The sequence below is a fragment of the Dreissena polymorpha genome, chromosome 15 (genome assembly GCF_020536995.1).
Source record: "Dreissena polymorpha isolate Duluth1 chromosome 15, UMN_Dpol_1.0, whole genome shotgun sequence".
Classification (NCBI taxonomy): domain Eukaryota; kingdom Metazoa; phylum Mollusca; class Bivalvia; order Myida; family Dreissenidae; genus Dreissena; species Dreissena polymorpha.
Window position 1 is genome coordinate 11,015,328 of NC_068369.1, and position 18,860 is coordinate 11,034,187.

An 18,860-nucleotide genomic window follows, 5' to 3' on the forward strand; every position below is an offset into this window, starting at 1 on the left:
ATAAATAGCAAATAGAAAAATAACTAAAAAAGCATCAGGAGTTTTATAATGTGCATGTAATATCATATTTATTTGTCCTCACCAAAGTTATGACATCAACAATTTAATGGTCCTTTACAGGAGATTTTTCTTATAAAGCTGAGCCAGCTTTTTATGCCCCCCTTCGAAAAAGAGGGGGTATATTGTTTTGCACATGTCAGTCGGTCGGTCAGTCCGTCCAATAAATGGTTTCCGGATGATAACTCAAGAACGCTTAGGCCTAGGATCATGAAACTTCATAGGTCGGTCGGTCCGTCGGTCGGTCCGTAGGTCGGTCCATCCAACAGATGGTTTGCGGATGATAACTCAAGAACGCTTAGGCCTAGGATCATGAAACTTCATAGGTACATTGATCATGACTGGCAGACAGGGTTGGCATATTGACCGGTCAATTGAGTATTGACCAGGCCGGCAGTCAATACCCGGTTAAAACCGGTCAATACTGGCCATTACTGGTCAATACTGGTCAATTGAAAATTGTAGCATTTAAACATTACAAAGGAGCCATTTTATATTAAATCAATAATTATTCTGTAATTGATAAACTTTTTTCTGAGTTATTTATTGTAAAAAAAATCTTTAAAGCTGTAAAAAGTTACTTCTTTATTATTTATGGAAGCAGCCTCAAATACATAAAGACTAAGGCAATATCTTTATCTCAGTGTATCACATCTGTTAATAAAGTATTATTACTATTGTAGGTACCATAGCATTTCACTTATCTATTGATATATCTATTTGATAAGCAGATGGACAAAAAGAACTCTTGTGTATTCTAGGGTTATAAATCTGGCCTCTTAGTTGGTAATAAAATGCATGCAGTGTTATGTCTCTGATATTGACAATTAAGCAAATCTGCCCTTAGGCTATTTCATATCACTTACACAAAAGAAGTTTACATTGTACTTGCTATTAATTTAATAGTTACTTCTAACTTGTTTCCTTTCTGTATTAAGAGGGGTTTTTCCCTTTCATATTAAAAAGTTCAATCGGTATTCAAATGAATAAACAATCAAAGTTCTTGAATTTGCCAACAAATAATGTTTTCCAATTGTGGGTCTACTCTTCTTTTCAATTATTTGTTTCTTTTAATAATAGTTTCTGATTATGTTTTTTATTCTTATATCAATAAAAATTAAAGTTTTTTTCACTATTTTGTTTAAAAAGTTTTTAAAGAAATCAATGCAAGAATACATGACAAGTAAGGATTGTTTCAAAAAGGTGCCATTTAAGGCCTTATTATCAGTTTTGGGTGCCCCAACCTGTAAAGGTGAGAAGACTGTTAGAAGACTGTGGGGACAATAGGGTATAAGGAACAACTCATACACAGTAATTGACAGGTTATTGTTGAATCAAGCACAGAATTATCTGAGCATCATAATTCATTAGAATTGAAAAAAAGTTCAATCAACCAGAAAAATCCAATCGACCAACTTTGACTTATTTGCAAAATTTTGAGTGGTTGGCCTACAAATTGCATGAACAGGTATAAAATAGTGGGTATTATTAATAGCTTAAGACATTATTGGCAACATGTCTGTTTAATTTATATTATCAATATTGTTTAATTAGGCATGGAATATAAATAAAAATTGGGGGTAAAGTTCAATCGACCAGTATTGACCAGTAATGACCACTTCTGGAGTATTGACCGGGGCAGTTTTAACCGGTAAAAACCGCCGGTTAAAACCGGGGGCGGTCGATTGGTGCCAACCCTGCTGGCAGATGACCCCTATCGATTTTCAGGTCACTAGGTCAAAGGTCAAGATCACAGTGACTCAAAATAGTAAAATGGTTTCCGGATGATAACTCAAGAATGCTTAGGCCTAGGATCATGAAACTAAATAGGTACATTGTTCATGACTGGCAGATGACCCCTATTGATTTTCAGGTCACTAGGTCAAAGGGCAAGGTCACAGTGACTCAAAATAGTAAAATGGTTTCCGGATGATAACTCAAGAATGCTTAGGCCTAGGATCATGAAACTAAATAGGTACATTGATCATGACTGGCAAATGACTCCTATTGATTTTCAGGTCACTAGGTCAAAGGTCAAGGTCACAGAGACTTGAAACAGTAAAATGGTTTGCGGATGATAACTCAAGAATGCTTACGCCTAGGATCATGAAACTTCATGGGAACATTGATCATAACTGGCAGATGACCCCTAATGATTTTCAGTTCACTAGGTAAAAGGTCAAGGTCAAAGGGACTCGAAACAGTAAAATGGTTTCCTGATGATGACTCAAGAATGCTTACACCTAGGATCATGACACTTCATAGGTACATTGATGACTGGCAGATGACTCTATTGATTTTCAGGTCACTAGGTAAAAGGTCAAGATCACAGTGACTTGAAATAGTAAAATGGTTTCAGTATGATAACTCAAGAATGCTTACGCCTAGGATCATGAAACTAAATAGGTACATTGATCATGACTGGCAAATGACTCCTATTGATTTTCAGGTCACTAGGTCAAAGGTCAAGGTCACAGTGACTTGAAACAGTAAAATGGTTTGCGGATGATAACTCAAGAATGCTTAAGCCTAGGATCATGAAACTTCATGGGAACATTGATCATGACGGGCAGATGACCCCTATTGATTTTCAGGTCACTTGGTCAAAGGTCAAGGTCACAGTGACAAAAAAAGTATTCACTCAATGGCTGCCACTACAACTGACAGCCCATATGGGGGGCATGCATGTTTTACAAACAGCCCTTGTTTAGTTTGGGGATTCATTAAAATGTTTGAAGAAACATGTTTGATTCTCAGCCCAGCAACATAACTTGTGTTTCTAAATTATTTAAATGGCCATTCACCCCTAACCTAAGATTTCAATAGGTATTTTGTCAATTAGTTGCATAAGTTTTAGCAATTAGAAATGGTAACCTATGAGGGACATACTGGTTTGTATAATAAAAATTCCCAATTGATTAACTAATACCATGTCACTGGGTTAAGAAGTGAGCCATTTGGTAAGGTAAGGTGGCGTGGTTTGTTCTTTAATCAAGCTGCATAAATTTCAGTTGGATTACAAAGCTTAATTGTAAGGTCAGGGTTCCAAATTAAAATTGTGTTTTAGTAATTGTAAGAATATTGTGTAGAATAGTTTTGCAAAGTTTGTTTCTATCTAACATTAATATGCAAATGGGATCAAACCCTTGTATATTATTGCAAATTAATAAAATGCACCAAATCAATTATTTTCTGTAGTAACACTTGATTGCTTAAATGGACACCATTATTTGCAGTACTTTATGTAACATAAAATTTGTGATATTTACAGCCAAGATCCAAATTTAAGCCAACCACAACCATCACCAGATCAAACAAAGCAAATGGCTGTCTCTGCAAAATCAGGACAAAGTAAAGTAAATTCGCTGACTGGTAAAAAGAAAGATGATGCTGGTCAACAGAAAGGCAAAGGTGGCAATGCTGGTACCAGTAAAAGTGACAATAATGAATACTATGCTAAACTTGAGGAAAGATTGCAACAACTATCACAAAGGTATGCACTTGTTTTATTAGCTTGGCTGTTTTCGGAGAAAACCCGAGGTATTGTCATAGCCAGCTCGTCGTCCGCTGTTCGCCTTGGGCGTAGTGCTAAAACCGTAACATTGGCTCTAAAATCAAAGTGCTTCCACCTACAACTTTGAAACTTCATATGTAGATGCACCTTGATGAGTTCTACACGCCACATCCATTTTTGGGTCACTAGGTCAAAGGTCAAGGTCACTGTGACCTCTAATATAAAACTTTAACATAGGCTCTAAAATCAAAGTGCTTCCACCTACAACTTTGAAACTTCATATGTAGATGCACCTTGATGAGTTCTACACGCCACACCCATTTTTGGGTCACTAGGTCAAAGGTCAAGGTCACTCTTACCTCTAATATAAAACTTTAACATAAAACTTTAACATAAACCTTTACATTTGCTCTAAATTCAAAGTGCTTCCACCTACAACTTTGAAACTTCATATGTACATGCACCTTGATGAGATCTACATGCCACACCCATTTTTGGGTCACTAGATCAAAGGTCAAGGTCGCTGTGACCTCTAATATAAAACTTAAACATAGCCTCTACAATAAAAGTGCTTCCACCTACAACTTTTAAACTTCATATGTACATCCACCTTCCTCATTTCTACACGCCACACCCATTTTTAGCTTGGCTGTTTTCAGAGAAAACCCGAGATATTGTCATAGCCAGCTCGTCGTCCGCGGTTTGCCGTCAGCCGTCCGCCGTAGGCGTCGTGCTAAAACCTTTACATTGGCTCTAATATCAAAGTGCTTCCACCTACAACTTTGAAACTTCATAAGTAGATGCACCTTGATGAGTTCTACACGCCACACCCAAAATTTTGGGTCACTAGGTCAAAGGTCAAGGTCACCGTGACCTCTGAAAAAATAAATAAAAAAATTCGGACAAGCTTTCGCAGCCGAGCGTTGGCACCGGTTATGTGATGCTTTTGTTTATTTTACACCCAAATAGTGGGATAATAAGTAGTGCAAAATAACAACATGAGCAGTCTATTTAATGGTGCTCATCTTCTTTTGTGTAATTGTAATGACATTAGCAGTCTATTTATGGCAGTTTGACAGGGCTCCTTTCATGTGCATTACAATTACAAAGTAACAAGCAGCCGATTGATACCTGCTGACAATAGAGCATTTTGAAGATTTTACTTTACAGATATTCTGTCAGTTTAATCTGTTTGTTTTAGAGGAAAGAAATATGATTATATACAGAGAGCAAAATAATTTAAATCAAGATTGAAGAAACTAATATTGCAATTTAATTTCTTCAATGTAAATTATGATTGTCAAAGCTTATTTTCACATCCCTAAATGTGTATTCAGCTGGGCGTCTCTGAATTAAAAAAAAACAACAACTCAGGTTTCCCAAGACTTCTCTACTTATCTTTTAGTTAAAAGGCGCTTATTCAAATATGTTAACATGCCAATTAAGAGAGCTGAAAAAATAAACCATGTCCAAACTGGTTGCTATATGTAAGTCTGACATCACAACTTCTTTGATACATTTTGGACTTAAATCTTGGGATATAAATCTAAAGGACAAACAGTTCTGAGACAAAACTTTCTCAAACAGTTGAATTCGTTGTTGAGCAGACGCACACAAATCCGGGAACAAATTATTCAACTAATTATATTGATTTGTAGAATTTATTTATTAATTATCATAATTAAGTTGATATAAGTCTTTAAGAACTACATAAATAATGCCCCAAACAATTTTTAAATTTAATTCAATTGGAACTTCCACCATGTTAACATCAGGGTGTTTATTATATACCACAAAATGCAAACCTATTTCATATGCATGGTGTAGATTGCTAAATAATATCAAGCATTATTATGCTCCCCCCAAAAAATGGAGCATATAGTCACAGCTTCGTCTGTCCGTGCGTGTGTCCGTCCGTTTGTGCAAAATTTTTGTCCGGGCTATTTCTCAGCAACTAATGACCGGAATTCAATGAAACTTTATGGGAAGCTTCACTACCAAGAGGAGATGTGCACATTATCAGCGGGTTTTGGTCGGATGATTTTTCACAGAGTTATGGCCCTTTGAAATTTTCCATTAACTGTACATATAGTGCAATTTTTGTCCGGGCTATTTCTCAGCAACTAATGACCGGAATTCAATGAAACTTTATGGGAAGCTTCACTACCAAAAGGAGATGTGCATATTATCAGCCAGTTCTGGCGGATGATTTTTCACAGAGTTATGGCCCTTTGAAATTTTCCATTAACTGTACATATATTGCAATTCTTGTCGGGGCTATTTCTCAGCAACTAATGACTGGAATTCAATGAAACTCTATGGGAAGCTTCACTACCAAGAGGAGATGTGCATATTATCAGCCGGTTCTCGTCGGATGATTTTTCACAGAGTTATGGCCCTTTGAAATTTTCCATTGTACATATAGTGCAATTCTTGTCCGAGCTATTTCTCAGCAACTTATTACGGGAATTCAATTAAACTTTATGGGAAGCTTCACTACCAACAGGAGATGTGCATATTATCAGCAGGTTATGGTCGGATGATTTTTCACAGAGTTATGGTCCTTTGAAATTTTCTATAAACTGTACATATAGTGCAATTCTTGTCCGGGCTATTTCTCCCCAACTACTGACTGGAATTCAATGAAGCTTTATCGGAAGCTTGACTACCTTGAGGAGATGCGCATGTTATTTGTGGGTCTGGTAAGTTGATTTATTTAGAGAGTTATGGCCCTTTGAAATTTTTAAGTTGCTAAACCATCCATCGTATTATTTTGTCCAAAGTTATGCCCCTCAAGACGTCTCCTTTTTCTGAATATATAGTGCATTATTGTGACAAAAAAAAACTTTGGAGAGCATCACCCGTCTTTGACGGTTTCTTTTTATTATGTGCTCAACATGTTGCTGAAAGGCATATAATAAACCAGGTTTTCCAAAGGAAAACACTGGTTATTAGATTGGCGTATGTCAGCAGGCAGGCTGGCGGGTGGGCTGGCGGGTGGAACAAGCTTGTCCGGGCCATAACTTTGTCGTTCATTGTGAGACTTTAAAAATCATTTGGCAGATGTGTTTACCGTCATTAGACGGTGTGTAAGGCGAAAGAATTATGTCAATATCTCCAAGGTCAAGGTCACACTTTGAGTTCAAAGGTCAAAAATGGCCATAAATGAGCTTGTCCGGGCCATAACTATGTCATTCATTGTGCGATTTTAAAATCATTTGGCACATTTGTTCACCATCACTGGACGGTGTGTCGCGGGAAAGAATTTATTACGTCAATATCTCCAAGGTAAAGGTCACACTTTGAGTTCAAAGGTCAAAAATGGCTATAAATGAGCTTGTTGGGCCATTACTATGTCATTCATTGTGAGATTTTAAAATCATGTGGCATATTTGTTCACCATCATTGGACTGTGTGTCATGTGAAAGAATTATGCTGGTATCTAAAAGGTCACGGTCACACTTTGAGTTCAAAGGTAAAAAGTGGCCATAAATAAGCTTGTCCAGGCCATAACTATGTCGTTCATTGTGAGATTTTCAAAAATCATTTGGCACATTTGTTCACCATCATTGGACAGTGTATCGTGTGAAAGAATAACGTCGATATCTGCACCGTCGAGGTCACACTGTGAGTTCAAAGGTAAAAAATGGCCATAAATGATCTTGTCCGGGTCATAACTATGTCATTTATTGTGAGATTTCAAAATAAGACGGTACAGTTGTTCACAATCATTGGACGGTGTGTCATTCGAAAGAATTACGTCAATATCTCCGAGGTCAAGGTCACACTTGGAGTTCAAAAGTCAAAAATGGCCATTAATGAGCTTGTCCGGGCCATAATTATGTCATTCATTGTGAGATTTTAAAATGACTCTGTACATTAATTTTGTTCACAGTCATTGGACGGCGTGTCATGCGAAAGAATTCAAAAGTTCGAAGGTCAAAATGGCCATAAATGATAATGGAATAATAATTCTTAAAAATCGCCATAAAATGGCTTTTCTTGTTTTGTGAAGACAGCATGCAAAATATTCTGTGTCAATTCAGCATGTAGGGGTATACGTCAGGTCCGTGACAAAGCTCTCTAGTTATAAATATATTTTTTTGAAAACCTGGTTTTGTGACAATTTTGTCCCTTGTTTTATTTAAAGGATTGCAAGTAATTATTATTCTTTCATACTTGATTAATTTTTGTAAATTGTAATGAATAAGTGTGCTATATTATAATGCTGTATAATATAATTGGAAGAAAACACACACATTTTTTAGCTATTAATTGTTGTCTTTTTAAATCCAACATCTATTCTTATGAGTAGGATATTACAATTGTTTCGCTTTACCATACTAGAAATTATGATGTTATGTCTATTTTCAGGTGCACTTCAATGGAAGAAACAATACAAAATCATCAAAATAGGAAAAATGTGGCTTATATTTGGATTTTTAGTTCAGTTTGCATCGTGGTAATTGCATATGCCGTGCCATCATTTTTTTTCAACAAGGAGGGAACCGCATCACCTGTATCAGATTCCAGACTGGAAGCCATTGAAGAACAACTGCGTTTAATTAAAGGTAGTTTACCTGTAAACAATTCTCAACATTTTCAAACTTTACAAGCTGACTTGGTAAGAATTGAAGGGGAATTTAGTTCGAAACACAATGTTGGGAAGCAAGAGTTAAGAGACAGCATTGAAATGACAACGACACGCTTTGAAAATATCAAGAAAGAGGTTGATGGTTTTGATAGAGCAGTTAAAGAAATAGACAAAAAGATAGATAAAATAGTCACAGATATTGAAATTTCTTTTCAAGATAAAAAAGAAATAGACAAAAAGATAGATAAAATAGGCACAGATATTGAAATTTCTTTTCAAGATAAAATTGACGATGTTAAACGTCATATTAAAACATTTGAAAACTTACCAGAACGCGTACAAAATTTGAAAAATCAAATTGGACATGTTGAAGATGATGTCAGAAGTACAAGAACATTTGCTGAAGACATATTGGCTGCTACTAATGAAAAATTAGAAAAGAGAGAAAAGCAAATAATACAACTTAATGAAACCTTGGAATCATTAGATCACGAATTAAATATTACCACAGGAAAATTAAACAGGACCAAGGAAATTCAAGATATAATACATAAAAACACGTTTGACAAAGGTGAGTTAATAGTCTTTGAAATTGTGTTCATTTTTAAACAGCGTTTCTGTTTATATATTTTTTTTCCATAAATTTGTGTATTATAATTTATTGTATATCATACATGTTTGGCTTATTCCTATCTCTTAACGGCTTGGTCTTTTTCAACTTGTTAATAAAATAATTGCTCTAAATTGAAAATAATGGTAAATACATGGTACATGTATTTACCACTATCTTCATAAAAGTATGCATACAAGACACAGTTTCAAGTAAAATTCTATACTTAAATTGTGATTATTCAATTGTAAGTCCTTTAATGAGCTAATTGTTAGCAAATGTGATGATGCATAATTGCAGGTTCCTTGATAATTGTGATGTTAATTATCATTATCGGCCTAGCAGCCCTTGGATTTTATGTGTGCGTTTATAAACCTTGGCAGCCTAGGAATTTCAGTCAAGCAAATGTAAGTACCAATGCTATGATAAAGGGAATATGAGAATGACAATTATAATAAGGATTTCTTCTCGATATGCGCTTTTTATGTAGATTGTGATATCATATATACCTGCGACCTATGCATTCCAAAAATATAAACATGTAAATCATAAGATGAGATCGATTAGAAAAGTATTATTTAAGCACATCTAGGCCAACAGTAATGTTTTCCTCCGTCCTTCTTCTGTCACTATTTGATAAAAATGTTCCCTTGTCCAAAAATCTACAGATAATTTGTATTGTCAGGGAAAGAAAGGTATAATACTTTTTTTATTGATATGTTCATTTTTTTCTTGCAAAACTCTGGGTGATTTTTCAGGTAGATATCCCCTTAGATTTTTAGCTCACCTGATTGCTCAGGTGAGCTTTTGTGACCGGTCTTTGTCCGTCGTCCGTCTGTTAACATTTGTTCGATAACACTCTAAAGGCCACATTTCTTGTCCGATCTTCATGAAACTTGGTCAGAAGCTTTGTCCCAATGAAATTTCATTGATACCTCGACTGAGTTTGAAACTGGGTTGTGTCGGGTCAAAAACTAGGTCACTAGGTCAAAAAAAGAAAAACCTTGTAAACACTGTAGAAGTCACATTTCATGCCCAATCTTCATGTAACTTTGTCAAAATGTTTGCCTAAATGATATGTTGGCTGAGTTCAAAAGTGGTTTGGGTCCGTTGAAAAACATGGCCGCCAGTGGGCTGGGCAGGTTTCCCTATTTGGCTATAGAGAAACCTTGTAAACACTCGAAGTCCCAATTTTTGCCCAATCAGCATGAAAGTTGGTCAAAACATTGGTTTAATTGATATTTCGGGCGAGTTAAAAAAAAATGGTCCAGATCGGTGAAAAAACATGGCCGCCAGTGGGCGGGGCATTTTTCTCTATATGTATATACAAATGTAGTGGCAGTTTTCCCTATTTGGCTATAGAGAAACCTTGTAAACACTCTAGAAGTAAAATTTTTTGCCCAATCATCATAAAAGTAGGTCAAAACATTGGTTTTATTGAAATCTCTGACGAGTTCGAAAATGGTCCAGATCGGTGAAAAAACATGGCCGCCAGTGGGCGGGGCATTTTTCTCTATATGTATATAGTGAAAACATGTAAACGCTCTAGAAGTTACATTTTTTGCCCAATTTTCATGAAATTTGGTCAAAATGTTTGCCTTAATGATATGTTGGTTGAGTTCAAAAGTGGTTCCGATCCGTTGAAAAACATGGCCGCCAGTGGGCAGGGCAGTTTTCCTGATTTAGCTATAGAGAAACCTTGTAAACACTCTAGAAGTCACAATTTTTGTCCAATCATCATGAAAACTGGTCAAAACATTGGTTTTATTGATATCTCGGACGAGTTCGAAAATGGTCCAGATCAGTGAAAAAACATGGCCCTCAGTGGGCGGGGCATTTTTCTCTAAATGTATATAGTGAAAACATGTGAACACTCTAGAAGTAACATTTTTGGCCCAATTTTCATGAAATTTGGTCAGAACATTTGTTTTATTGATACGAGAGTTGAGTTAAAAAATGGTTCCGGTCATTTGAATAACATGGCTGCCAGGGGGGGGGGGGGGGCAGTTTTCTTATATTTATATAGTAAAAAAAGCTTGTGAACACTCTAGAAGTCACATTATTGGCCCAATCATCATGAAACTTGGTGAAAAGATTGGTTTTATATATATCTCAGATGAGTTTGCAAATGGTCCCGATAGGTAAAAAAACATGGCTGCAAGGGGGTGCGGCAGTTTTGCTTATGTGACTAGACAGAAACCTTGTGATCGAACACTATAGAAGTCACATTTTTTGCCTAATCATCATGAAACTTAATCAATACTTTGGTTTTATTGATTTCTCTGACAAGTTTGAAAATTGCTCAGTTCGGTGTAACACACTTTTTAGCTCACCTGATTGCTCAGGTGAGATTTTAGGATTGGTCTGTGTCTGCTGTCCGTCAGTCCACATTGGGTTTGTAAACACTTAAGCATTCATTTTTCTTAAGCATTCTTTATCAAAGTTGCTGAAAGATCTCGGTCAAGTTTGATAATGAGCAAAATCACATAATTAATGCCATAATTATTTCCCTTAGATTGTCCAAATTTTCATTATATTATACAAAATCCTTGTAAATACTCTAGAGGTCACAATTTTGTTTCAGATTTTATGAATCTTGGTCATAATATTTATTTTTGTAAGCAATTAAGTTTGATGTTTGGTAAGGGGAGTCAACTCAAAATATAGGTAACCAGGTCAAATCTTACAAAAACAATTACACTCCATACTCCAGAGTTTTGGTTCAATAATGATGAAACTTGACCAGGATGTTTGTCTGGACAATATCTAGGTCAAGGTTGTCATTTGGTAAAGATTGAATGAACGGACTCCTCTCAGGTGAGCAAGCTAGGGCCATCATGGCCCTCTTGTTCATATACATGTGAGCCTTGTTCTGAGAAAACTGGTCTTAATGCATGTGTGTTAAGTGTCATCCCAGATTAGCCTGTGCAGTCCACACAGGCTAATCAGGGATGACACTTTCCGCCATAACTTGATTTTCAGTAAGGAGGGACTTCCTTGAAACTAAAAATACCATGCTTCACAGGCTAATCTGGGACGACACTTTACACACATGCATTAAGCCCAGTTTCCTCAGAACGCAACTCATGTTTATACTTTACTACTATTTTACACATATCTCAGAAAATAATGACACAAATGTGATGAAATTTGTTATACGGCTTCCGGTAAGGATGGACATCCTTGTCAGATCTTCCGATTGACTGAATTTCCAGGGGGATTATTGCCATTTTGTTTATTATTGTTTTAGACTCTTAATTTTGATGGAGCTTGATATGCAGCTTCTCTTTATTGGTAACATAAGCATCCTTTTAAATTTGTTGAAGCTGATGATTTTATAGTGCATTATTGACCTTTGATTATTGATGTTTATTTTTTTGTGTGCTTGAGATCTCAGACATTTATGGTCTGAATATGATGAAACTTGGTAAGCAGCTTCCTAATAGTGTGACATGTGCATCTTTGTTGGGTTGTTTTAGTCTATTGATTTTTCATTGAGTTATTGCTTTTTATAATAAAATGTTTGATTTCTTTTTGGGGCTAGTTTCCAGAAACTCGATAGGCTGCTTACCAATATGGTGAACAAGTGTAATTTTGTCTTTTTGTTCCAGTCTTATGATTTTTGATTTAGTGATAAACGTTTAATTGAAATATTTCATTAATACTAATAATTTGTTCTAGGTGGAAAACATTTTATGAATTAATGATCCAAAGTAATTGAAAGCTCCTATGCAGTTTCCTAATATTGTGGATATGCATATTGTAAGGACATGCCGCACCATTGATTTTGATAGGAGTTATTGTCCATTGAATAATAATTCCTTGCCTCATTTGATCTTGGACACTAATTTTCTTCATACCCAGCATCCCTAGAGGGTTCACATGAATATATATTCGTGTTTTTACACTCCAATAATTATTTTTGCAGTTGTTGACCTTTGATTAGTTATATGATATGTCTAACACATTTAAAGTTTCTGTGTCAGATCACCTGAACTAATGATCTGAATCATATGATATTTTATAAAAATTATGCTGTATCCCTACAGACTGGGAATATGCATATTTTCTTCTCGTTATGCTTCAGTGAACTTTCAGGATGTTATTGCCCCTTGAGTAATAATTGTTTCCACCCAATTTTATTGACCAATACATTGACACAGTTCATCATTTGGGAGCAGCCATGAGTTTCAGTGATATCCTTTGTTTTACATCGTCGCTGTCGTTCTCAAACCTCGTAGCTCCAAAATTTTCAAAATATTTTTTTCGTCTTTTCCGAATATATGAAGTCTGGCGCGTGTTTTGTGCTATATCCTGTAGCTCTACGCCAATCAGAGCCCTTGAAAAAGCCAAGTGACGAAATGTTGTAGAATGATTGTTGGCTTTTTTCCCGGCGAAAAGTCGTAGCTACGCCATTTCACCTATAGGTACGTCGTTTCGTTTGGATAAATTTGACAAAAACGTTTTTATAAAAAAAATTATTTGCAACTACGCGGTTTCCTATCAGGACGAATTGTCGTACCTCATAAAAATGACAAAACTGTGGTGACAAAATATCGTAGCTACCATGTCTGACTGTCAGTATGACTTATCAGTATGACTTACGCGTCTACGGCTTATACCGTATTTTGCAGCTTCATTTGTTTGGTATTTTTACAGAATTTCAATTTCTAAAACATCGTTATAAAAAAATTAGACGGTTTTTTCTCTCTCCTATAAAGTTGGCATTTTGTAGCTACGAGGTTTGAGAACGACAGCGACGACATATTAAACATTTCGCTAAGGAGACGGAACAGTTTCCCTTATGTGGTCTTATTGTTAAAACCAAAAATCATCTTGCCATATACCTCTGGATTACAAATTTTTCTGTGGTGAGCATCCAACTAATTACTGAAAATTATTTGAATTTGTTATAAAATTGGTTATCAGTTGGGAAGGTAAGAATATTTATTTTTTATTGCCACCAGAAGGGTGGCATATAGCAGTTGAACTGTCCGTCAGTCTGTCCCTCTGTCTGTCTGTCCGTCCGAAAACTGTAACATTGGCCATAGCTTTTGCAATATTGAAGATAGCAACTTGATATTTGACATGCATGTCTATCTCATGAAGCTGCACATTGAGTGGTGAAAGGTCAAGGTCATCCTTCAAGGTCAAATGTAAAAAAATACAATCCAAGGGAAGTTATAAGCTTTAAAAGGGAGATAATTTCTAAACCTGCCAAATGATATATTGAAATTTTATTTCAAAGCGGCGCAATAGGGGGCATTGTGTTTCTCACAAACACATCTCTTGTGTTGGACACAATCATGTCATGTCTGAAACCTTTTTAACCAAGTTTTCCGAAGGAAAAAACTGGTTATTAGATTGGCGAATGTCGGAGGGAGGGCAGGTGGAACAAGCTCGTCCGGGCCATTACTTTGTGGTTCATTGTGAGATTTTAAAATTATTTGGCACATTTGTTCACCATCATTGGACGGTGTGTCGCGTGAAAGAATTATGTCAATATCTCCAAGGTCAAGGTCACACTTTTGAGTTCAAAGGTAAAAAATGGCCATAAATGAGCTTGTCTGGGCCATAACTATGTCGTTCATTGTGACATTTTAAAATCATTTGGCACATTTGTTCACCATCATTGGACGGTGTGTCGAGGGAAAGAATTACGTCAATATCTCCAAGGTCAAGGTTGCCATGACTAAATAAAAAATTGATTTTGAAACAAGGGGGGTAACTCTGAACAATCAGTAACAATGCACATTTTGAGTTTTCTTCCTTTATCATACTTTTTTGTTCAAATTGAAATCAAGGTCCCACGAGTGAAAATAGATTGAATTTGAAACAAGGGGGGGGGTAACAATGCACATTTTGAATTGTCTCCCTTTATCAGTCTTTTTAAAATATTGAAAACCTGTTTTTGTGACAATTTTGTCCCTTGTTAAAAAATATTTGAATAGCAATCATGCTTAATTAAGTGAGTCTTCCAATTGCCTTAAAATTTAGGCAAATTTAACAAATACACTGCTAGAAAATGTGATTTCCAAATGCCAACAAGTTTGGTTTTTACCTTAAAGTATGTTTCCGGGTGGTGAAATGATCTTTTTAACTGAAACATAAATGTCTCCATTTTTAGCTCGGCTGTTTTCGGAGAAAACCCGAGCTATTGTCATAGCCAGCTCGTCCGGCGTAGGGGTCGTGCTAAAACCTTAACATTGGCCATAACTTTTTAAATATTGAAGATAGCAACTTGATACTTGGCATGCACGTGTATCACATGAAGCTGCACATTTTGAGTGGTAAAATTTCAAGGTGAACATCATCCTTCAAGGTCTAGGGTTAAAAAAAAAAAAATCCAAGGGAAGTAATAAGCTTTAAATGGACATAGTTATCTGACCTGCCAAAGTATATAATTTTGTTAAATAAATCAAAGCGGTTAATAGGTGGCATTTTGTTTCTGATAAACACATCATGGTAAAAGGTCAAGGTCATCCTTAACGGTCTACGGTAAAAATTACAAATCCAAGGGAAGTAATAAGCTTTAAAGGGAGATACCTATTTAATATTGAACATAGCAACTTGATATATTTGGCATGCATGTGTATCTCATGGAGCTGCACATTTTGAGTGGTGAATCTACAGTCACGGTAGTGGCTTTTAGTTATTTGTTGGAGACAATTATTTTCAAGGGAAATAATTTATTTAATTATAAATGCCATATTATATATTTCCTTACCAAGAATTGAAGTTACTGTACAGATTGATTATTTTGATTATTTATAGCTCAAATGATTGATTTGTCAAAGTTGTTTTTTTAATGATATAATTATCATTAATTTTCTTTCATGTTCATTACATACCTGTGGACTTGTGTCCATAGATACATGATCAAATCTGGCTATGCTCTCTATTAAACCATTGGACAAAATTCAAGGGAAGTAATAAGCTTTAAAGGGAGATGATTTCTATACCTGCCAAATGTTAAATAGCAATTTTATTTCAAAGCGGCGCAATAGGGGGCATTGTGTTTCTGATGAACACATCTCTTGTTTTAAATGATATAATTATCATTTTTTTACCTGTTCTAATTTGTGAATGCTAGTTTTCATTAAATACCAGTGGAATAATGTCCATAGATACATGATGAACTCTGGCTATAGCCTAGGTTGTCAGTGATGTCTGACTTGGTCATTTTTGACTGTTTACAGACCCCCCCCCCCCTCGTCCCGGTTGGATTGGACAAAACCCAAGGGAAGTAATAAGCTTTAAAGGGAGATGATTTCTATACCTGTCAAATAATAAAAATAAATTTTATTTTAAAAAAGTGGCGCAGTAGGGGGCATTGTGTTTCTGGCAAACACATCTCTTGTTGGGTCACTAGGTCAAAGGTCTAGGTCACTGTGACAAAAAAAAATAATAATTTCTTACAAGCTTTTGCAGCTGAGTGTGGCACCTGTTATGCGGTGCTCTTGTTATCAATGTTACAATTGAATCTTGTTAATATTTTTGTATGCCCCCCCTTTGAAGAAGAGGGGGTATATTGTTTTGCTTGATGTTGGTCTGTCAGTATAGACCAGCTCATTTACAATCAATAACTCTTCAACGAATCGACTGATTGGCTTGATACTTTCCATGTTCATTGGCCTTGGACAGTAGATGACCACTATTGAAATTGGGGTCACTAGGTCAAAAGTCAAGGTCACTGTCACAATTAGTGTGAAAATTGTTTCCGATCAATAACTTGTCAATAAATTGACCATATGGCTTGATACTTCACATGGGCATTGGCCTTGGACAGTAGATGACCCCTCAAGCTTTTTATAACTATATGCAATTTCATTTGAAACCAATACTGTTCCAGTAACCTTTACTTAAGAAAATTACACCATGTTTTGTACAAAAATAAGCAAAGGGAAATAACTAAAAAACACTAAAGAACCTAAAGAGGATTTTACAGACAAATGTATGGTTGTTGTAAACTTCAGTTCCTTTCATTGTATAAATAAAGGAATTTTTATTTGATTCAATTCAGTACTTATGAATTTACTTTTGTTACATAGCAAACCATGGGCCTTTAATTTGTAAAAAATGAAGAGAGAGTTATGATTCTTGCGATTGACTTATCTCTTATTTGATCTTTCACTATATTAAGGTTCATTTGATTGCCTTCAATACTTTCAGTAGGTAGTTATGTACCACTCTATACAAACTTTACACACAATAAGCAATTTGAAAACCTCCTACAATACTGATGAGATAAGTGTGGTTCTTTTTCTCAGTTTTCGCTATCAATAGAAAAAGTTTACTTCAAATATCTGAAATACTAAGAGAGCTTTGCTGCGCTCAAAAACTGAGCCCAGTAAATGCTGAGGTAAGAGTGATTGTTCTTCTTCTGTCTCAGCACTTCCCCTAAAAGCCTTTTTTATGTAATTTTATTTAAATCCATTCAATACTGACTTGTGCTTTGGACAAGAAGTGATATGGACAGAACATCAAAAAGGACTAAAACGACACAATGTGATCATTATATACCTTCCTATTGGGGCCTAAACACATTGTCTAAATATCTTACATCGTCAAAGACATATTGGTGATTTGTACTTAATCTAATTTTTTTAGCGAGGCTGTTTTCGGAGAAAACCCGAGCTATTGTCATAGCCGTCCGCCGTAGGCGTCGTGCTAAAACCTTAACATTGGCTCTAAAATCAAAGTGCTTCCACCTACAACTTTGAAACTTCATATGTAGATGCACCTTAATGAGTTCTACACGCCACACCCATTTTTCAGTCACAAGGTCAAAGGTCAAGGTCACTGTGACCTCTAATATCAAACTTTAACATAGGCTCTAAAATCAAAGTGCTTCCACCTACAACTTTGAAACTTCATATGTGGTTGCACCTTGATGAGTTCTACATGCCACACCCATTTTTGGGTCACTAGGTCAAGGCCACTGTGACCTCTAATATAAAACTTTAACAAAAACCTTAACATTGCCTCTAAAATCTAAATGCTTCCACCTACAACTTTGAAACTTCATCATGTAAATGCACCTTGATGACTTCTACACGCCACACCCATTTTGGGTCACTAGGTCAAAGGTCAAGGTCACTGTGACCTCTAAAAAAAAAAAAAAAATCTGACAAGCTTTCGCAGCCGAGCGTGGCACCCGTTATGAGGTGCTCTTGTTTACAATTATGCTTTTAACATTGCAATATGATTGTTCTAGGTTAGTGAAGCACAACAAGCACTCAGTGCAGTTCCTAATCGACCAGTTCTTGGCAGTACGGTTTGCATCATCAGCTTTAAGTTAAATCGGAGCGCAGAATACCAAGCTCTCGTCAGATCGGCACTCAGCACCAGTGGCTTTGCTGACATAATGCATGAAATCACAAAGCATACAGACATTCCTCGTTTACCCCACTGTAAAATGTACATCATGTGCGTTGAATTTTCTGAAAGGTAAAATAATTTTCTCTCTTGGTTCACAGTTGCTTTTCACCAAAAATGTGATTGTTGCAAAAAGAGGAAAAAATAATTTAAAGACAAGATATATGAAAGTTTAAAGTAAATGTTTATTATTTGGGTATTGTTTGGACATACATGACACATATCATTGTGCACTGTTTTCTCTTAAAAAATCAGGTGTACAATTCCTATGATTCACACTACAAGATTTGAAAATGAATTTCTTAAAACAGAAGCGTTTCTATTCTTTATGCAGGCATGTTATAATAGAGGAGCCTGGTATTGGATTGGGTGACATGAAAAGGACAACATACGAGGCTGTCAGCAAATTAGGAGGTATTGTTTAACAGGCTTTGCCATAACTTTTGTTGTGCACAATTTAATGTTGCATATGGAAAGATAATCATTGATTCACTAAAACCTTATACATTATTATGGTTTGTTGAATATTTATTGTTAAAAAGAGTGTAAAACCCTGAACACATAAGTATTGGTGCATGGTGTATGGAAATATTTACCTTTGTATGTTTTATGTGTTAAGAATTATAACTTGCCTCAGTACATTGACTATAGTAGTTTTGAAATATTAAAAAATTATTTTTATCACATCTCACAGGCTTGATATCGAA

General features: G+C 35.7%; 1 protein-coding gene across 12 annotated transcripts in view; it reads left to right on the top strand.

Moving 5' to 3' along the window:
- LOC127860147 (putative leucine-rich repeat-containing protein DDB_G0290503) overlaps positions 1–18,860 on the top strand; it is a 41,723-nt gene that overhangs the window by 15,793 nt on the left and 7,070 nt on the right. For all 12 annotated transcript variants that reach the window (XM_052398018.1, XM_052398023.1, XM_052398024.1 and 9 more), the window contains 5 exons: positions 3,329–3,550; positions 7,946–8,736; positions 9,076–9,182; positions 17,993–18,225; positions 18,488–18,567. In XM_052398018.1, coding sequence (XP_052253978.1) covers positions 3,329–3,550; positions 7,946–8,736; positions 9,076–9,182; positions 17,993–18,225; positions 18,488–18,567 — 1,433 coding nt within the window. The remainder of the gene's footprint in view (positions 1–3,328; positions 3,551–7,945; positions 8,737–9,075; positions 9,183–17,992; positions 18,226–18,487; positions 18,568–18,860) is intronic.